General features: G+C 38.4%; 1 protein-coding gene and 2 pseudogenes across 1 annotated transcript; 1 reads left to right on the forward strand and 2 right to left on the reverse strand.

The window, feature by feature from the left end:
* The first annotated feature begins 11,212 nt into the window (after nt 1–11,212).
* On the forward strand, nt 11,213–20,544 carry LOC129236748 (uncharacterized). The gene is made up of 4 exons (XM_054870938.1): nt 11,213–12,117; nt 13,624–14,384; nt 17,028–17,179; nt 20,343–20,544. Exons 1-4 carry the CDS (start codon nt 11,727–11,729, stop codon nt 20,440–20,442), a joined length of 1,404 nt encoding a protein of 467 aa, XP_054726913.1. The 5' UTR covers nt 11,213–11,726; the 3' UTR covers nt 20,443–20,544.
* Nucleotides 17,798–17,975, reverse strand: LOC129239919 (U2 spliceosomal RNA; annotated as a pseudogene).
* LOC129239911 (U2 spliceosomal RNA) lies at nt 18,595–18,773 on the reverse strand (annotated as a pseudogene).
* Nucleotides 20,545–22,528: the final 1,984 nt, after the last annotated feature.

Here is a 22,528-nt window from a genome sequence, read left to right on the forward strand (position 1 = left end):
CAACTGTGATAGTGTGGGCTGTGAGGGTGCCCATTTTGGCTGATTGTTCCTCGACAGACCAAAAGCCAGTTATGACTGCAGTGAATTTCTAAACGTCCCGTCATTTGATGCTTATCAAATTTGACTTTTTTTTGTGGTTGTAGGTGGGCCATAACGTCTTGCTAATTTTGCATTTCGTCTGGTCTCTCCATGGACAATCCGTGATTCGGAGATATTTTAAGGAAATTGTATTCTTGCCTGCAACCAATGGTGTGAATACTGATTCTGCAAGGGCGTTATTCATGGCAGATCCACCTCTTGCCTGTTCATCTGCTCTTCATTACCTTCAATGCTCCGATGTCCCAGGATCCAGATTAAGGTGACTTTATAGTTTTCACTCAAGGTGCCAAAGCTATTTCTACTTTATTCCACCACCATAGCGATTGTTGTAGCCGGATCCAATGCCTGGATTGCAGCTTGGCTAACCGAAAAGATAGCGGTATAGCAGTTAAAAGAGAAGTATGCGATTAGTAGCCTAAAGTAAAGGAGATTTGAAATGTGAGAATGATTTGATTGTCCATGCAACCTTCTCTTTCGTAACTATTACATCGATAAGATTCTGGGGGTCATGTCGGCTGACATGTAGCTGGATTCTCCCAACATCACTGTCATGAGCACCACATCTCAGAAAATGAGTATTTACAAGAAGTTCTAGAAATTCTACTGCCGCAGAAGTCTAACTACTATATGGACTCTTGACCCAAGAAGCCATTGAATGATATTTGGAAAAAATACGGCTAAATCTCGTAGAATCTTGGTATATTCGATAGAAGAACAGAAATCTCTCCAGCTCTCTTTCTTCTTCCGTCGTGTAGCATTCGGCATTTGAAATTCAAAATTTGGACTTGAATAATACTAATGATTTTATCTGGGACTACCCGTCGCTTAAGGGCGTCCCAGATACTTTGATGCCGCAGCCTATCGAAAGCCTTTTCAAAGTCCACAAAGAATACGTAAACAGGCTCCTATAGTTCATTTACTTGCTTTGCAATGCTTCGGAGAAAAGCTATTCGGTCTAGACATGATTTCCCTGGCCTAAAACCAGCCTGTTGGTGTTCTGTTTGACATTTATTTTGATCGGTTAATGGATTTTCCAGATGTTAGAATTTTTTATGATCTACATATTTTCTTTAATCTAAAGTTGCTATTTGACGAATCTCGAAAACTACATAGCGGACGAAAATTCTGTGGATTTTCGGACTCAGCAACAACAAAAGAATCAAATGGTCTGGGCTTTTGGGACTTTTTATCTGTAAATGAGTGCTATCAATCGCCTCTAAATAGTGAAATATTCACATATCGAATTTTTGATTATGTTGATGCTTCAAAATTGCCATTCTTTACTTGTCGTTTTTAAATAAAATAAATATAAATAAAATATAAAAAAGAGCATACAATAAATATAAGAAGCCTTCTGTAAAATTTCAGGAAATTATTTTAAATTGGCACCTTCAAGATGTAGTCACACAATGAAACTCTGGATTTAACGAATTATTTGCCCAACCCTTTCATTATATCGCAGTTTTACTGTAGCTCCATACATTAGCTCATACATTATAGTTCGCTCATTGGCGCTAGTAAAGTTGGTAGTGTTAAAATGGGACCCACAGGAAGTTCTATGCATATAAGCGTTGTCTAGTAGCCGGCATAGCCAAGTAGCGGCTTTGTAAGTTTTAGTTTTCGTGCTGAATTTTTGAGCCATATTGACTTTTGTTGCTACATGCGAGCACTTTAAACTCCGGCTAGTAGATGTGACGTAAAATGGAAAAATGAAAAACTAATTAAACCTGTCTACTTTGGTATGCCTAATGCTTGCTTTCCGAAAACGTTAGGAAGATCTGGTTAATACGTTTTGTCTTTTTTGTTATCTTTTCATATAAGCAGCTATGTGCATTTATGCGCCAGAGTTCTAGATATAGAATAATAGAAAAGTTGCTAGCCATTTAAGTTGACAAAAAAAATATAGCAGAGATGTTTAAGAAAATAGCGCCACTGATGCCATTCCAAGGCAAAAGGGGCGACCGCTATGAGAAAAATGTTTTTATTAATTTTGGTTTCACCGAGATTCGAACCAACGTTCTCTCTGTGAATTCCGAATGGTTATCACTCACCAAGTATGTAAAAATAAAATATAGAATTAAATCGCTGTTTAGATAGAATCGAACATTCTAATGGCATTTAGTTGATGCGGAACTTTTCAGAAGAGCTTTAATTTGCGCTCAATGAAGAAAGTGAGTAGAATGAGCACATTTAGATATCACTCTGCTGGCAAATGAGTAGAAATCAGCACCAAGAAGAGGAAAATTCAAAATCAAACGGAGTGCCAAATCAAATATTCGTCGACCCCCAGACGTATTCGCCATCGCCTTGAGTCAATTTAATTGTCTCCCTCTGCAACCAAAAATTCGCAGAATAACGCGTCGACTTACCCATGTTCGTCTGGTTCTTCGTCTATCTAACTATGTGAACGATAACTTGAATAAAAACTTAAAAACTTAGTACACGCATTGCCATAACCATGGAAAGTTAGTATTGAAAGTGGGCTAAACCGAGGAACACTCACGACCATCTTCCATATAAATAGCAGAAAATTTAAAAATTTCGAAAAGCATGATGTATTGCTGAAATATAAGATTTATACAAATACAAATGTTTTCGAAGTGCCTCAATTAAGTTCCGAAATCTCCTCAATAAACCACAATCAACTTTAGTTACGCGCAAAATATTCAATCTTCTCAATTTGTCCCCTCTAATTCTACGCAATGGCTCCAATTTTGCTCCCACAATTGGAAATTGGCTTCGATTATCCTCCGTTAACTCGTTCAGCACCATCTTTACAGCCCTTAGCCGATATCAGGTGTACGCTTGAGTTGTGACTTCAACTTGGGAAATAAGAAAAGTTCCCTGCAATTAGATTCAAATTCGGGTCGCATACGGAAAATTTGTGCTCATAACCGCTCATTGTTTATTCACCAGAAACATGTTAAGGATCAAAGTTTTTATTGGCCGCTCCCAAGCCTTTTCCACCCAAGGATGATAACCTATCAAGCAGGGATGATGCGAGCGTCACCAAATATGCATGCAGAGGTAATCGGCAAGGTGGGGTACTATCACCGCTATTATGGTTACTTGTAGCAAATGAAATTCTTAAGAAACTTGACGGAGGGGCACCCAAATTAGTGGCACATGCCGATGACATAGCTATAGTAGTTACGGGAAAGTACCTGGACACCATCAGTAATGTGATGAACAACACTCTCAAAACGATACACCAATGGGCATCTCGCGCAGGGCTAGGGATAAACGCAGGAAAAACGGACATGGTACTTTTTACCAAGAAGTACAAAGTTCCGGCGTGGAACCTCCCGAAGCTAGGCAACAACGAACTACTTCTCAAAGATTATGCGAGGTACCTCGGAGTAATACTGGACAGCAAATTGCTGTGGAAGCACAACGTTGAGGAGAGGGTGAAAAAGGCCAGTAATGCGTTGTACGCATGTAAAAGAATGCTGGGCGTTACTTGGGGTCTATCACCCTCTCTGATGCATTGGTGCTACACAGCAGTAGTCAGACCGATATTGCTGTATGGAACCTTAGTATGGTGGACTGCGACAAAAAAACTAGCATACTTAATGCCGCTAGAAAGGATTCAACGACTCGCTGATCTGTGCATAACAGGAGCGATGAAGACCACTCCAACGGTGGCGCAGGAAAAGATACTCAGCATGCCACCTATTGACCTCATGGCGGAAAACCTGGCAGCGAAATCCGTGAGGAGGCTAATGGCTGGTATTCACCTGCAGAACCTTCGGTCACAGCTCAATAGGAAAGAGTAGCTCAGGTGGCACGGACTACATGACTCCGCACTTTAATTGGGAGAGAAGATTTCGCACTACAATTGAAGAGGAGGGATGGCACAAAGGCATGAAGCCTGGCCATAGAACTTTTCACATCTACTATATACAGACGGCTCGAAAACTCCAGACGGAGTGGGAGCGGGCATTTACTGCTCAAAACTAGGGGTAAGGTAGCCTATCAAGCTGCCAGACCACAGCAGTATTTTCCAGGCGGAAGTTTTTGCTGTGGGGAAGGCCGCGGAGCTAGCCTACACTAGAACAAGAAAGAACTCAACAAGTAATGTATACGTGGATAGTCAAGCAGCAATAAGAGCAATAAGCTCATATTGTATTAAGTCCAAAAATGTTCGACGGAGCAGGGAGACAGCAAAAGCCATGTGTAGAACTAACGACAAAAAACTGACTCCATTCGTACTTACGCTCTCGCGAAAGGAATGCAGAACTATCATAGGTATTCTACCAGGTCATAATCTATTGGATGTACATGCGTACAAGATAGGGATTGCTAACACGGACAAATGCAGAAAATGCAGAGAGGATGTTGAGGAGACTTTAGAACACCTTCTGTGTGTTTGTCCGGCATTATTAAAAACGCGACTAAGATGCCTGGGAGCCCCACTGTTTGAGGGTCTGGAAGACGTCTCAAGAGCGGAGCTCCCAGCCCTAGTTAGATTCGCCAAAAGCGCTGACATCCTACATGATGTCTACTTCAGGTATTCATAGAGGTCGGTCTCCATCTGGTATCACTAGGGACCAAAAGGTCTATGCGTGGCTTATTGCCAACCAGGCTAACCTAACCTAACCTAAAGCAGAGATGATAAATTAGAAGGTTTGATCATCCGAAGCAAAATTGTGAGAGTAACTTCAGTTGCCACATCATCGGGGATTCGGAAGCAGAAGTCTGTCCATTCAAGTCAATAAGTGTCCACGCACCCATCCAATCAGTGAATGTTCCGATAGCAACGAAGTAACATGCGTTCTTTTTCTTCGTATTTCACCGAAGGCGGCGTACAGGCTCAAGCTAAACGGAGTATGGGGAAACATAAAAAACACTAGCCACGGTCAGATATTTCACCAGTTGTCGGAGCGGTGCACACTATACTCGATTCCAGTGGAAAATCGGGTGCCTGCGCTAGCTTTGGTAGGACGTATGAAGTTTTGTTCGCAGATAGAGATCAATGATTAAGTCCAGAGAACCTATTAAAGGAATTTCAGCACACAGACGGATCCAAGACCAGTGATGGTAGCCGATCTGGGTGGTACTTAGACGAAGTCACTAGATCCTAAGCTAAAGGACAGTTGACTACTATATTTTTAACGAAAGTCTATGCCATCTTGAATGTAGCAACCTGACTAATTGAAAAAAGGGGGGGGTAGCAGTATTGGAATTTGTAATGACAGTCAAGTTGCACTAAAAGTCCTTCTTAACGCAAGCTGCTCTTCGAAATTAATAGTTGAATGTAAGACAAAACTGAACAGTGTTACAAAACACAACAAAGTTTGTCTTGTTTGGCTGATAACTCATGAGGTCTACCCATAGAAAAAATTGGTCTGAGTTGGACTCCTGCTTAGCCAAGTGCTTTGTGAAAGAACCAAATAGGAAAGTAGCGACCTTTCTTCTAAAACTCAGCAGAAAGGACCTGAGAGTACTGGTAGGTGTAATCACAGGGCAAAACGCCTGTGGTCAGCATATGGCTGCCATGGGGGTCGTAGACAGCCCGATATGCCTATCCTGTCTTGAGGATGATGACACTGCAGGGCATTTTCTCGGTTGCTGTCCGGCGTTCTCCGAAATCAGACTTAGGATATTGGGTTGCGATATACTGACTATGGATAAAGTTCATAATCTTCCTCTTCCAGATATCTTAAGATTCATGAATTAATCCAAGAGATTTGTGGAAGACTCAACTCAAACTAATATTTTCGTCTTACCACACACTTTTTATCTTTCCTATCTCTATTAATTCTTCTATCTATCTAAATCTATCCGGGTGTAGTACAATTGTCTTCTGACTGAGTGCTTGGACTTGTCCAACCCCTACAAATCTAATCTATTCTATCAATCAATCGTTATTTAGATGGCAACTCAGTAACATGGGTTTGATTTTTTCGTATTTCACCAACACAATCTCAGTTTTTTCAGCGGTTAACAAGCCGCTGTCATAACTCCGGTTACGTCAGAAAATCAACTGATTCCTTCGAAATCACTAAGAGCCTGTAAACGATCTGATGTTGGCCACACCTCTGCAATTTGTACATCTACTCACTATTGCATTTCTCGGCCCACTATTGATTTTGTTAACGAATCTCAAGGTTATATTCAAATATCAACTCCAGTAACTTCCTAACTCGTGAAAGGCCTGCCGTCACTTTAAGTGCACTACAACAAATTCTCGCAGATTTTTACGACCCTACTAAAAAAGTTACTATCGAAAAACACACACAAAAAAGATTAGGCGGATTCTCTTAGTCTTGCAAATCCATTGGTCGCTACATGGATTTAACCAATTGCAAAGCCTTATATCCCGTACGAAGACAGAACAAAAAAATGCAAGCGAAAAGATATTTGCAATATCCGCAATGTCAGCCTGTGAAGTGTGGCATGTCAAATGTGACCTTCTCCTAGTTTTTTGTTGTTATTCATTTATTGTAACTTAATGGTTTGGAATAGCAGTAGTACTCGTATCGTGAAAAGATTTTTGACAAAATCAGCTTGTAGACTGACCAAACAGGAGATGTGTTTACGAAAAAATCAACACAGCCTCCCCTTATATTGATTCGTTGCCATCTGAACAGCGACCGATTGGCCGAGTGTGTGAGGGCCCTGTGAAGTAGGAGCCAAAGATGCTGGCACAATTTTGTTTTTCGCCATCTGGTAAATCTTTCATTCTTGCAATAGCAGTTCCAGCATATAACAGTATAGGTTTTTTATATTTCATGGTATTATACAAACGCGCTTCACACAGAGAATCCCCATATTAAGTTTTGACGGGCTATCAACTGTAAACTCTAACTGGAACTTAAGGAGTACGAGTATCCTTTCTTTTTCCTCAGAGCATTGTTTTTTTTTGTTCCTGATATATTACTAATTTTCTGTAGCTCAATTGCCCGAACTCTCAAAAATCATATCGTTGAAAATGTATATCAAAATGTAAATTCTAGAATGTACTTGTACAAATGAATTTATCAAATCTTGCAACCATTGATGTACCTGTCAAATCTGGAAGTAAAATTTAGTTATTCGTTGGAAATCGATCCACGTGTTTCGTTTATAAAAGGTTATGGGCTAATAGCTTGCTAAAATAGTGTTAATTGTGGTATTTAGTGTGGTGCAAGCCAGAAAAATGAATTCCAGTTATCTTACAAACGTGTCAAAGCTTTCGAGGATTGGGCGTTCGCTATAGAAAACTTATTAGTTTTGGAAGGCGCTGATAAATTCATTAAAGAAGAAGGAATCGAGGCAGCAGCGGCTGGTCATTATAGGAATCAGTGTCCATTATTAAAGGATAAATCGGCCAAAGGGTCGGACAAAAACAAAAGCCAAAGTAATGCCTTTAGTGTCGTATTTCTGAGCGGCGAATTCAGTAGAACTGATTTTTACACTGATTCAGGTGCGAATGCGCACTTGACCGCGAATGAAAGTTGGTTGATAAATCCCCAGTATTCATCTTCATTTCCTGAATTTATAATTGCAAATAAGATGAAGGTGCCTGTTTTATGTTCCGGTGACGTACAAATAAGGGCAAGTTACGATTTTGACATAACAGTAAAGATAAAAAATGGAAACAGTGTCGTCTTTGAAACGAATAAATGCTTAATTAAAAACAATAAAGGCGAATTGGTTGCTAAAGCGAACTTAACTAATGGTGTTTACAAATTGAATCTACAAACACAGAATTGTTTATTATCATCGTCATCTACCATAGTGAGTAGGGAAACGTGGCACAGGCGTCTTGGCCATATAAATAGCAATGATTAGTGAACGGGCAGGCACGTTCACAACAAGCAAATAAGATTGTGAGATATGTTGTGAAGGCAAGCAGTCAGGATTGCCATTCAGAACTGGATCCCGAGCAACAGATGTACTAGAAATTGTTCATTTTGATATTTGTGGGCCGATGGAGACCAAGTCGATTTATTTTATTTTCTGAAAACAAAAAATGAAGTATTAAACTATTTCAAAGAGTTTATGTCCGTGGTGCAGAATTTTCATCATAAAAAGATGAAAATCTTGAGAACGGATAATGGTTGGGAGTATTGCAGTAATGATTTTGAGAACTATATGAAATCAGAAGGCATCATACATCAAAAAACAAATCCTTACACGCCCGAACAGAATGGGCTAAGTGAGAGATCAAATAGAACCATTGTAGAGAGAGCAAGATGTCTTCTCTTCGATGCTGGTTTGGACAAAACATTTTGGGCAGAAGCTGCGAGCATATATTTAAAAAACCGGTCAGTAGCCTCAGGCATTGAAAAGACTCCATATGAAGCGTGGACTGGAATTAAACCAAACTTAGAATACATTCGTATATTTGGAAGCACTGTGATGGCTCACATACCAAAGGAAAAAAAACCAAATGGGATAAAAAATCAAAGAAACATATACTAGTTGGTTTCAGTGAGAATGTAAAAGGATATAGAATTTATGATTCAATAAAAAGGCAGATTACAACCAGTAGAGATGTTGTGATTAAGGAAAAACCAAAGAAAGAGGAAACAGTTACAATTTCTATAGAGAACACAAATTCAGTGGAGGATTCAATGGTTGAATCTGTGGTGAAATTAGATTATCGCAGTGAATCAAGCTCTAGTGACTTGGAATTTCTGGATGCAGGTGTTGCTAATATTTGTACTAGATCCACAGGAGAGGAGGAGCCGACATATGAAGATGCTATAGTGGTCAAGAGAAGCAGCAGTGGCTGCAGGCGATGGCAGAGGAGTTGGAGTCTTTCGAAGACAACCAAGTATGGGAGATTGTTGATGCTCCAGAAAGTGCTAGTGTAGTGCAGTGCAAGTGGGTCCTAAAAAGAAAATATGATTGTGATGGTAATGTGAGGTATCGGGCAAGGTTAATGGCCAAAGGTTATACACAGAAAGCTGGTGTGGACTATCAAGATACATTCTCGCCGGTCATAAGACATTCAAACTTGCGCTTATTATTTGCATTAAGCGTTCAGTTCAATATGGGCATTACTCACTTAGACGTTACAACAGCTTTTCTTAACGGATATTTAAAAGAAAGTATGTATATGCATTTACCTGAAGGTTTTCCTGTTAAAGATTCCAGTAAAGTGTTAAAGTTAAAAAAAGCTGTGTATGGTTTAAAACAATCTGCACTGGCCTGGTATCAGAAAGTCGAAAAAACATTATATAATTTAGGATTTAGCAAAAATAAATTAGAACCTTGTGGGCTTATAAAAAATCATAGTAATGGTAAGAAAACTTTTGTTGGAATTTATGATGATGATTTCATAAAATTTTCAAATGATAAGTCAGAAACTGATATTTTAATTGCAGCCTTGGAACAAAAATTTAAGATTAAAAATTTAGGTCAGGTAAAGCAACATCTAGGCATGAGGATTAATATTGATAAACATGCAAATGTAATTACAGTGGATCAGGAGCAATATATTGAGCAAGTGATTAAAAAGTTTAACATTTCTGAATGTAATCCATTTAGTACTCCGATAGAGACTAAATTAAATAATATTGAGAAATCTGATATTTGTGAAGATCATTTGCCATATCAAAAACTTATAGGTAGTTTGATGTATCTAGCAGTTTTGACACGACCAGACATTGCCTATTCAGTCAGTTACCTCAGTCAATTTAATAATTGTTATTCACATGTTCACTGGAATTATGCTAAGAGAATTTTAAAATATTTGTTAAAAACAAAGCATTATTGTTTAAGATACTCTAAAGAGAGAACAGAACTAGAGGGGTATACAGATGCAGACTGGGCTAGCGATAGCATTGACAGACGTTCTTACACTGGCATCTGTTTTACTAAATCTGGATCTGGCATCTCTTGGGAGAACAAAAAGCAAAGGACTGTTGCTCTCAGTAGCTGTGAAGCTGAGTATATGGCTTTGTCAGAGGCTTGTCGAGAGCCCATTTATTTAAGAAATTTAGAATATGAATTAACAGGTTGTCTCAACAAGATAATATTGTATAATGACAGCCAAAGTGCATTAAAACTGGCAAATAACCACCAATCTCATAAAAGATCAAAACATATTGATGTAAGGTATAATTTTATCAAAGATGTAATTAATACCGGTCTAGTTGAAATTAAATATTTGCCAACTGCTAACATGCCTGCAGACTTATTAACTAAGGGATTGTCAGAAATAGAGCACTATGAATTTATGCACCTTCTTGGTATTGTTCCATATTAATTTTTTTTAACAGTATTTGTATTGTTTGGAATTTTGATATAGTGGGGGTGTTGAAAATGTATATCAAAATGTAAATTCTAGAATGTACTTGTACAAATGTATTTATCAAATCTTGCAACCATTGATGTACTTAAATTTATTAACAGAACTTTGTAGAAAATTGTTGGTATTGATACTAGGTAGGCTGCCGTTTTGACAATACATAAATGTAATATTTGGAAGACTGTGATATTTCACTTAAAATATGGAAAGCTTAAATATCATACTTCTTAATTTTTTATAAACTTGCGTAATTTTCGTTCTTATGGCAATTATTTCTATAGTAAACGTTTTCTAAGAATCTCTAACTACATATTTTGATAAATTTCTAAATATAACAGAATCATTTCCACTAGAAAACTTAAAGCAACGAGCTGTGATTCATTCCTTATTTTAAATTTCCTACAATTTCCCATGAAAATATTATATGTACGTGTCACTTGTAAGCTTGCAATATTTTCTCAGAGTCAACCAAAACACCGGCTCTGAATGCGCGCTCTATTATTGACCCACAGCAAACACACAGTTGATTAATGCTTTCACTCCTCCTCAAAATTCCATGCGAATTTGATAGGTGATAGCCGCTATTGAACGATCATAGGTGTCATACACACACGCTTGGAAGTATGCTTTATTAATGCATTTGGATGTGAGTAGAGAAGAGAGTAAATTTGAGAATGCATACTTCTTGATCGAATGTAATGCAACAAAAGCAATGTTTGCGAGCGAGGCAGTAACAGTATGGGTTGAGTTCAAAACAACAATGTGTAACCACTGAGAGATGATTCTATATGAGAGCTGCGTTACATGCTGCTACACAAAAATTATAGAACTCTATATACAAATTGCGAGCTCTGAGGTTGATTACTTTCAGTTCATAAACTCGAATGGGAGTGTAAACATTTATTTAGTGATTCGGAGATGAAATTGCCGTAGAGGAATTATAAATCAATTAGTGGAAGTGAAAAATCATACGAAAGATATGATTTTTAAATATGTGATTTACTGCTGCGAGCAGCCAACGTAAAGTAGATGCATCAAGCTTCCTTACTTCTCGCAGTGGTGGGGTGTAACGCTACCTCTTGGGAAATTCCCGGCCTAATAAGAAGTTAAAATGTAACTCGAAAAAAAAAAATGCAAGTGCGAGTGTTTTGCATAGATTTTATTTTTAAAACTACAGATTTATTCTTCAATATACATATAGCGTGCGGATCAAAACGACTTTTTTAATGGAACCTGTTAGCTTTCTTAATAATTCGTTGCGATAATCTTTATAAACATATATACATATATGTATATATACAAAAATAGTAACGGTTGTGAATTCAAAATATCGTTTGCGCTTTTTTACATTTTGTAACACAGTAAAAAACGGAAAACAAAAACAATGCTGACAATACTCGACTTGCCTGACGAATGCTTGATAAACATTTGTAAGCGATTGGATCACGATATCCAGCGTTACCACTGGGTGAATGTGTGCAAAAGATTCCAGTACATCTACTATGAGTATTTCCATAACTGGACGGAAGTTAATGATTATTTAGCTCAAAACTTTGGTCACCTAATCGGCACTGACGATTTTCCGATGCAAATAGTCAAACGCATTAATTTATCGAAATCAAAGTGTTCTAAACGATTTTTAAATAAACTACGCATCTCTCATCCAGAGATTGAGGATGCAAAACTCTTTTCGTTCACTGATCAGCATATGGCTGAGCTTTTGCCTTTGCCAAATCTGAAAGTTTTAATATGCATTGGCACCTACGATCTAAGTGGTAATTTTTTTATACATCAATATTTTATTTTTTTACTTACATGTAAAGTTTATTGAGAGTTATGAGCTGTTTGCATATACAAGGTGAAGTCCAAAATAAACAAGACTGACGTCATAAAAATGTTTTTGATGGCGCTAACTTTTTAATGAGTTAGTGCGTTGGAAGTTACATCCCTAGCCAACTTCCAGTGAAAGTGGAGTGGTGGCGTTCGGTTCAGTGGTGTCAGTATGTTTGTGTCGTCGGTACAAAAATGGGTTTCGAACAAAGAGCTAATATAAAATTTTGTTTTAAAATCGGTTAAACGTTTACCGAAACATTTGAATTGATGAAAAAAGTTTATGGCGATGATTTTCTATCTCGTGCTAGAGTTCATGAGTGGTTTACGTGTTTCAGAGATGGTTGTAAGGACATAAATGACAACAGACGGGCCGCCCAAAATCAGTAATTACCGAAAACTCCTTCGAAATTCTTCGTAAATTTATCAAAAATGAACCAAAATCGTCGTTAAAATTCATGGAATCGGAGTTGAATGACTCCAAAACATCGATTTATCCCATTTTAACTGATCATTTAGGCTTACGAAAGGTCTGTGCACGTTTCATTTCGCACAAATTAACTGAAGACCAAAATTGCTCTGAATTCAACATTCGAAGGACCTCATTAAAGAAGCGAGAAAAGACGAGAACTTCCTTTACAACATTGTAACTGGTGACGAAAAGTGGTGTTTCCAACGTGAATCTGAAACCAAGTGTCAAAGTGCCGAATGGAAGGCCCCAGACGAGCCACCACTCAAACAATCACGTTTGAAGAAGTCCAAAATTAAGTCGATGCTCATTTGTTTTTACGAGTCCAAAGGAATTGTCCACAAGAACTTCGTGTCAATGGGCCAAACCGCGTTTTGAAGCGTTTGTTGTATCGCAATCGTCGAATTCGCTCTGAATATCGCAAAGAAGGAAGCTGACTGATTTTTTGACTTGATATCGCTCCCAGTGACTTCTACCTATTCGGAAAATTGCATTTGGCCATGAAAGGAAAACGTTTTGCGTCCATAGAGGCCATCCAAAAGACTTGTACCGACATCCCGAAGGACATTCCGGTCAATGACCTGAGGCCAGAGGGGACTATTTTGAATAACTAAACCCGAAGTTATCAGAACAAAGCTCCTGTCATTTCTATTTTAGCTCAGTCTTGTTTATTTTGGACTTCACCGTGTATATGCATGCATAAGTATATAAGTATATTCATTTTCTAGTAAAAATATCAATAATTCTTCAATAATTCCTTCTCCTTCCCCTTCACCCTCTCCTCTCTCTCTCCTTTTGTCCTGTGGGTTTCTTTCACCTCTTTTCCTTTGCAATGGTATCACAAAGGATGAACTGAAACTCTGTGTACAAGAGGGCCCACTTTCTTGGCAACCATTATAGCCTAACCTAACCTCACCTGCCCCACCCATAGTCACTTTCAGTATTCACTTTTAATTGTCCTTTCTCTGTTTCTTTTCTTTAGGTAGAAATTTGATTGACCTCTGCCGACTCACTGAGCTACACATTCACACCAATAAATTCATATATTCGGAAAATTTGATTCACACCACCTACCACAATCCACTGCGAGTGCTAGTAATTCCCAATGATCAGGGAGTATTCTCCGAAAAGTACGCGTTTGAAATGGTCGAAAACTTAAAGTATCTCGAAAAGCTTGTGGTTGAGTATAATCACTGCAAATCTTGGCAATTGATTGGCACTTTACCCCTACTAAAGAAGCTTGAGATTTGGGATTTCGTTATTCACGAATGTGACTCATGCGCAGAGAAGCCCGGTTTATATGATACGTGCGCTCCCAATCACGACAAAATCCTATTTGATGAACTGCGCAAAAGAAATCAATTGGAGGAGCTCACTTTCTATGATGGTTATTTAACTGGATTTCATCTAAGCGGAATTTCTGAATTGAGAAGCTTGCGGATATTGAAATTTTCGCGAGTCATTATATCACTCGAAGTCTTACACAAAGTCCCACTCGATATATTTAAAGATTTAATTAATTTGGAGGAGTTACATTTTGATGGCGGCCAGGAAATAATTCCAGAAGAATCACTCGAATTTATAAAAAATTGTCAAAAATTAAGAGTCATAAATTTTTGGTACGCAACTGGCATAAATGCGAACTTTATTTCGAACGCAAATGACATCGTAAGTAAACGGAAGTTGTCAACGGTTAAACCTTTAACGCTTGGATTCAGCTTTATCACGACCGAAATGATAAGAGTGAGTACTGAAAAAGTTATACGCTACTGAAATTCACTTAAAGGTAATGGTATTTCTTCATTTCTTTACTTTCTGTGCCATGACAAAGCCACAGGTGGCTATTTTAAAGTACAACCTAATAGTTATGGCAATTTTGGCAACGTATGGATGCCTGGTTTGGTGGGAAGCTCTTCCGAAGGACTATAATATCACTAAACTGGGGAGGGTATAAAGAATTGCATGTATTGGCATCACCCGCTTAAGTAAAACTTGCCCCAGTGTTACTCTGAATGTCGTTTGGCATTTACTTCCCATCGACTTTTACGTTATTTCCATTGCTGCTCAAAGTGCAATCCGGTTAAAGGGGGTTGGTATCTGGAGGCAATCTCTCAACGAAGCATTTTAAGACAGTTAACATCGTATTTCTCTGAACTTCGTGCAGATCTCTCTATCCGCAAACTGGAGTTTGAGGGTCGTATCAGCGCAATCTTTCGAAGTAAGCAGGGTTGAAACAAGAGGAAAATCTGCACCGAAGCTGGTACCTCTGACTTCACTGACGGCTCCAAGATGGCATCGGAAATCGGAACAAGTTTTTTCTCTAACTCCGCCAATTTACCTATTTTCTTAAAACTGCCAAAGACTGCTCGTGTTTTCGTAAAATGCCTCGAAAACATGAGAGCGTGAGAGATATTAACATTTTTCCCTGATAGCCAGACCGCGATTAAAGCTCTGACAACACCATGGTGCAGATCCAAACTAGTCAACTCCGGTAAGGAGGAGATCAAATCTGTTGGGTGGTCAGGCAACATTTCTCTGATCTGTGTTCCAGGACATAGGAGCATAGAGGGATATGAAATTTCTAATGAACTTGCCAGAAAGGGGTCAACTGAATTGGTCTCAGAGACCTCCTACCCGGTTATTAGCACCCCCTTGACTGCTGTTAAAAGGAAATTGTACAACTTATTTTTCAAGAAAGCGCAGAAGAAGCTCCATTTCTTCATTTGTTATTTCGTAAACTCTTTGGTCCCAGTATAATAGATACACGACGCAAAAAGTCCTGGGGGCTTCACGCCATTCAATTTGGAAACTCCTAACTATGTTTACCGGTGTTTGGACGATCAGCACATACGCGGAAAATCTAGGTCTACCATTTAACCACCATCTCAGAAGTTGTGGGGACCTTTCAGAGAAGGAGAGCGTTGAAGGCTTTCTCTGCAAATGTCCGGGCTGGGCAGTTCGGCGATTAAAGTCACTGGGTTCTACTTTCTTCGACAGGCTGAAACAGTGCGCAAACCTAAATCCTACTAATATTCTCCATTACATCAACGGCTCTGATTGACAGTAGATGTCTGCTTATTAGAGGTCTTCTAATGGTATCAAAATTGCGCTTTAGTGATACTTGGAGAGTACCGGAGACAAACAAAAATAACCAAAAGTTATTTTCATGGAAAACATCCGCTACCATTGGGTCTGGTTTAAAAAAAAATGCACCGGTATCAAAACTTGTAAGTGACTTAAACTTGCCAGTGTGCAATAAAGGTAATCGATTAGTTTAGAAAAACTTGAATCAAAATCAACTCTAACGTGGGAAACTAGACTTTGCAAAACAGCACATGTCGTGGACCGATGAGGAGAAAAACGTGTTATTTTCGGACGAAAAACATTCAATGTCAATGATCCGACTTGTTTAAATTATTAGAAATATCGTTTGAAAAGCCTTGAGTATTCTTTCACCAAGCGAAACTTTTGAAGTGGCTCTTTGGTCGCGACCACAGAAAAAATGATTCATTACAATTCAATCATCACAAAATGCAAAGGCAGAACTAAGCTGACATGGCTCTAAAACATAACTGAAGGCTTCAGAAAGCTTAAAATAAAAAAACTGGAATACGGGAGCCCTTGGCGGGTTAAATGGGAGAGGCTGTACGGGAGAGCACGAACTGTACTGCTGATGGGTGATGATGATAATGAACTCAGATGGCTACATAAATTTATTGAACAAAGTCTTGATTAAATTTAAAGAGGATGTAATGCCTCATTTTAGCTGACTAACGCAGACATATTTGTCTCACGTGGCAGCCAAAGTTGGCTTGAGGAGAAACAGATTCAAGTATTTGAGTGAAAATCACGGTCCCCGAACTTAAATCCGACCGAGAACATGTGGAGCGATTTTTGGAGTCGAGAATACATTGGAAGGTTTAAGCTTCAGTTCTTAAATGAGGTATGCAACGTCGTTATGAAAGAATAGTCGCGAATTCCACTTTCGTACTATCAAAATGTACTTGCTTCGATGCCAAAACGGACTTTGAAGTGATAAATAAAACTGAGGGCTGGACTTTCTACTAATTTTGTGTAACCAATATTTGTCATGTTTTTCTGAATAGGGTCTTTGTTGTGGAAGCAGTGCCTTTAATTGAATTTCGCTATTAATTTCTATTTTGTTTAAGAAAAAAATAGTATTTCAACTTTTCATTGGGTGTAACTAAAGAACTTTTTATTTTTTGAACTCCTAATGAAACTCGCTACAGATTGTAAACAAACTATGTTTTTTAGGGTTTTTATTCAAAGTACTTCAGGAAAAACAAGGTGCTTTTAATTGAATTTCGCGGAGTGTATATGTATATGTGAATATGGACTTATTAATTAACTTATTGCTATTTCCAGGGTTTGTGTATTCGGTCACCAGTTTTGCATATAAGAATTACGATCTTAAGAAGAAAATATGTTGCTGCAGAAGAATCGTATTTGAAAAGTGAAGAGGAATGTGTGAGCCAATCGGATGTGCAAGGCGATTTGTTAAAGAGGAAATTTTCAGTGTGAGTAGTTGCAAAATATGTACTTGTATAGTGTCCGGCACTCGAAGTGTAACCAACTTCAGACCGCTCACGTAGCTGATGCACAGGCATCAGCTCTCTGTTAGTTGGCTAAATAACAGTCCAGAAAGCATTTTGCCGAGAGTAAACGCGAAACAAGAAAATCAGTAATGGATCTCAAGGGTAATAGTGTGATGCATTAGATTTGGCTGGAAAATCACAACCAGCGATTGCTAAAGTAAAAAAATACCAGTCTAACGGTTAGACTTGATAGAAGTGAAACCTTCCGTAAAACAAACTGAGAGAGAATAAGACGAAAGCAGCATTAGGAGCGGGATAATTTTAGGTTCATTATAATATTGCTATAAAGTTCATATTTTATTTTCTTCATTTTATCATTATTCATCCTCAATGTTTTCAATTTCAACAAATGATACGAGTGGCTTATGATAGATAAAATATGATACAAATGCTTTGGTTTCGATGTTGTCAAAAAAAATACCCAAACGGACCGAAGAAACAGACTTACAAATTTCTTCCATTTTCGCCTACTTGTATTCATATAAAAATTTATGGCTCCTCCCACCAAAGCTAAATGTATTAGTATATTTTTTCTTGTATTTATTCAAGGCCGAAATCCCGGCGGTACTGCAATACCGGGTCAACCCGTGGCAGAGGCGGAGCAAGCCCCTAAACACCCCGCCCCAAAAATCAGTTTAACATTTGTTGTCCTCCGATGGAGGATCTATCAGATGTTAAGCTGATAACCACACTACCTAGTCAATACATTTTAAATAATAAACCTAATAAACCTTTTGAGAATTACATTCTCACAAAAATTAATGTACGAAATGTTTATACCGATTCACTTAAACTGACTTTCAGTATCTAAACCAGTGCTGTCCATCCCATACATCAATTGATGACACGTATTCTTACTCTCCATCGTTCAGTCGTTAGCAAACCAGCAACGAATAAACATCACGTTTGTCCGCGACGCTTAATGTATGCAATACAATGCCCTGTGAGAACTTTTTTATGCTAGAAAATGCCTTTGGCGACTTGCAATGCCTTTTATGTTATGTTACAAGTCGTTCAAAGGAAGCTATAGATATAATATCAAAAGGCATTCGATTCCTCCCACAAAAATTTTCTACTCCAATCCAATATTTATTTATTTTGGTTTAAATTTCCCACTGGGCTGCTCCCATTCTCTCGTTCCCACTTAACACTCACGTTTTTCATTTTGGACAGCACTGATCTAAACCAAAAAACTGTTTTCAATAAATAATCAGAAATGTCCTACAATGCAAATTTCAAAAAAATAACAAAATTCCATTTTCGTCTACATGTATTCATATAAAAATTTATGGCTCTTCCCACCAAAGCTAAATGTATTAGTATATTTTTTCTTGTATTTATTCAAGGCCGAAATCCCGGCGGTACTGCAATACCGGGTCAACCCGTGGCAGAGAAGGAGCAAGCCCCTAAAACACTCCGCCCCAAAAATCAGTTTAACATTTGTTGTCCTCCGATGGAGGATCTATCAGATGTTAAGCTGATAACCACACTACCTAGTCAATACATTTTAAATAATAAACCTAATAAACCTTTTGAGAATTACACGCTCACAAAAATTATTTATATCAACATATAATATAACGCTTCGTAACTAAATAACTTTTAGGCCAGCACCTACAGCATGATGCGGTAGCCGAGCGACTAGCAATGTGAGCTTCCGATCCAAAATCCTTGGTTCGAATCACAAGAAAAAGAAAAAATAAAAATTATTTTTATTTAGTTCGTCGCTACGTTTATATCAACATATAATATAACGCTTCGTAGCCAAGTTGGTCGCTTTTTTCGTTTCACTTTTTCCCAAATCACTCCCAACGATTCTAAAGAAGTTTTCACTTCAAAAAGCTTTTGTTTATCGCACCATTACACGTTACAAAGGCACTGGTAGCACCGCGAAACGTCATAAAGGTGGTCATCAAAAGACTGTAACGTTACGTGAGATGGTTCAAAAAGTGCAGAAGCGACTTGAGCGAAATCCCCGACGTAGTGCCAATCAAATGGCGAAAGAACTGAAAATATCCGACCGTAGCACCCGCCGCATACTGAAAAATTATCTCAAAGTCAAGCCTTACAAGATCCAAAAGACGCATGACCTCACATCAAAGCAGCAACAAGTCAGACTTGAGAGAGCAAAGGAGTTGCTTCGCTTAACCGAAAGTGGTCACTTTCCAAGCATTGTGTTTTCTGACGAGAAAATGTTTCTAGTTGAGTAATTCGATAGGGTTTATTTGACCGACCGTTCATACGAAAATTTGAGTCATCTATTGGCCCCCAGGAGGCAGCACTCGCCACAGGTAATGGTTTGGGCCGCTGTAACCGCAGATGGACGCTCTTCAATCGCTTTCATCGAGCCTGGCGTCAAGGTAAATGCGAAATATTATCGTGAAAGTATTCTGGAGGTTGCTTTGAAGCCGTGGGTAGACAAACATTTCAGTGACACACCATTGACGTTTCAACAGGACTCGGCACCATCTCACAAAACTCAAGTGAAGCAAGAATGGCTAAAAAACTACGTTGCGATCTTTATAACGTTCACAAAATGGCTGTCAAATTCATCAGACGCCAATCCGATGGATTATTTTCTTTGGGCCAATTTGGAGAACAAAGTTCAAACTAAAAGATTCACCAGTCTCAAGGCGCTGAAAATACTCATTACCCTCGAGTGGGCCAAAATACCTGCAAGTCTCATTCGGGCTGCTTGAGATTCATTTCTGGACCGTCTCAAGGCAAAGGTGGTCGAGCAACACACGTCAAAGTTGCAAAAATAGAGAAAAAATCAAAAAATTCCATATAATTCCGTCTACAGCCTCGTCAGTTATCATTTCAGAAAAATTGTCAATACACTGTCGAAAAGGCTTGTTTTTGTTCTTTCCAACTAAAGAAAAATATTAGAAATCGGATAGAAGTTGGCGAAGTTAGGAGTGATTGTTCACATCAACCTACTGAAAAACGGTTTTTTGACCATAAAATAAAATTTTGGGGTTGTTTAGGAAATTTCTCCTATACCATTTTTCTTAGTTTTACTACACCTACAAGTCACTGTCACACAGTCTAATAATTTTTTATTATCCTTTTCTTACACAATTAGCATGAATATGGTAGCCGAAGAGAGGGAAGTTGACATGGAAATCATAGCTAGAATGGCAGCAAGGGCAGAGTTAGAAGATGCATGTGAAAAAAACGAATAAGAACACAACAGTTGAAGGAAAAGGGCCCTGAAATTTTATTTAAAAGATAAAGAGGTTATAAATAATTTTAATATTATACAGTAAAACGAAAAATAAAAAAAAAGCAAGCAAGACAAAACTTTTGTGTATTTTTTTTCTGGATGTTTGTGGTGTGCGTTTTGATGTTTTTCCATAAATGGGGGGACCTACATTTTAAAGCGCCTCCAAACGGCAGATGTTTTTCTATGAAAAGCTTTTTTATGAGGCAACAATAAGGAAATATTCATTTATATTTTGTTGAAAATCCTGCACAGCGTCTTTGCATTGACATTGACATTAAACCCCTGCAACATTCAACAGGAATGGATTCCTATGCCGATTGCTTGTTTTAGCAGCCACAATGCAAATAATGCGCAGACTAGTGTGCGGCAGTAAGGATAGAAAGGATAAGTTTTTGGGGTTGAGGAATGGAATTGGAGGATTGCAAAGGACCGTGCTTTATGTGGGATTCGAGCCCACAACCTCTGGGGTAGCAAGCTAGTGCACTTACCGTAGACTACCGAGGCCGCTGATCCCATAACTGATCCAAATTTGTGATATTCTGCCTCCTGAGTGCATTTTTTACGTTACTCCAAAGATGTTTCATTGAATTTTAGGCGACACTCAAAGATAACCAACCGAAAACGATGATCAAACTGTTTTCGGAATAACTTTTTGGCCATACAAGAAGTGTGTTTCGCATGATTGCCTTGTTGAAATTTCCAAACCACCGACAAATTCTTTTCCGCATAAGGCAGAATCGCATTTTGAAGAATCTGAACGTACCTCACGTAGATAGATTAGATGGATTGGCCTCATTATAAGGATCCCCAACGGAAGAATCCAAAAAAGGGTGTTTACTTTGCGTCAATTTGGAGGAAGAAAGAGAGGACGACCAAGAAAGAGATGGCTTGATGACTTCGAAGCAGACGTTCGAAGCGATGAACGGAGAAATGAGGCAAGAGAGAGACTGAATTAGAGAAGAATTGTTGATGAAGCTATGGTCCACCACAGAGTATGAAGCTTAGAGAGAGAGAGAAATAGAGAGAGAGAGAGAACGTACTTGACCACATCCATATGACCTGCAATACGATGAAGTAGCTCCACACCGTTCCACGAAAAACAGCCCCACACCATTATTGAGCCTCACCTCTGCTTTATGATTGAGGAGACGAATTTGGATAAACTGTATTTATTTTCGATTCCTTGGCGGAAAAAATATAACGCCACTGATTTTGAGTCCAGGATATGTTACTAGTGGCTTCTTGAGTGTCAGTCGACCGTGAAGCACTGCTTCTGACAGTCGAAGCGCAACTCTTCTTTTCATTATTGACTTTTCGAGGTGAACAAAAATTTCTTGAAGGACGTCAGCAGCTCTTTTTCTGCGATCTGGCTAGTAGGCTTTCGCGCTTCTCTCCTGGTAGCTCTTTCTCCTGTTTTATACTCAGAAAAATGTTTCAATGTATTAGAAACCAACGTTTTCGAAACGTGTAATTGTATTCAAATAGCGCTGTAGGATAATCGTTTCTTAACCTCGCGTTAGGCATCCTTTTTAAACCCACCCTTCAGTTGGGCACCCTTGTCTGGCCTTTTTTCGCCCTGTTCGAGAATCCTTTTTAAAAGGTTATATCCGGAAGAAGCTACCAGGAAGCTCAAGACGTTAGCTATAATAAAAATATGTTAAATTCAATTCAGAAATATGTTAAAAATGAATAGGCCCGTCTGGCCAGATCCGGATGCCCAACGGAAGGTTAAGTTTATTTCTCACAAAAATATCAGTGCTCTTACTAAAAATCGAAAGATCAACGCGAATCCTTCAAGAGAAATAATTAAATGTGATCACAGCGAGCGTAAGAACTACCGTTATGGCACCGTAGTCGATAAAATATGCACATAACATAACTCGAAAAGTTATGGGTATTCTACTATGAAACTTTCAGGAATTACTGAGCACAGGCCCAGCTATTAATGAAACATATTGTTAATGAGAGATTTAGAAAAAAAATCAGTTTTTAAGAAATTAGGAAACAAAATTGTTTCCATAGAAATTTTTAACAAAAACATTATT

The sequence above is a fragment of the Anastrepha obliqua genome, chromosome 2 (assembly GCF_027943255.1).
Source record: "Anastrepha obliqua isolate idAnaObli1 chromosome 2, idAnaObli1_1.0, whole genome shotgun sequence".
Classification (NCBI taxonomy): Eukaryota; Metazoa; Arthropoda; class Insecta; order Diptera; family Tephritidae; genus Anastrepha; species Anastrepha obliqua.

Coding starts and splice junctions, on each gene's coding strand:
- LOC129236748 (XM_054870938.1), top strand. CDS start 11,727: ATGCTGACAATACTCGACTTGCCTGACGAATGCTTGATAAACATTTGT. Junction 14,385..17,027: donor TCACGACCGAAATGATAAGA/GTGAGTACTGAA, acceptor TGCTATTTCCAG/GGTTTGTGTATTCGGTCACC. Junction 17,180..20,342: donor TTAAAGAGGAAATTTTCAGT/GTGAGTAGTTGC, acceptor TTACACAATTAG/CATGAATATGGTAGCCGAAG.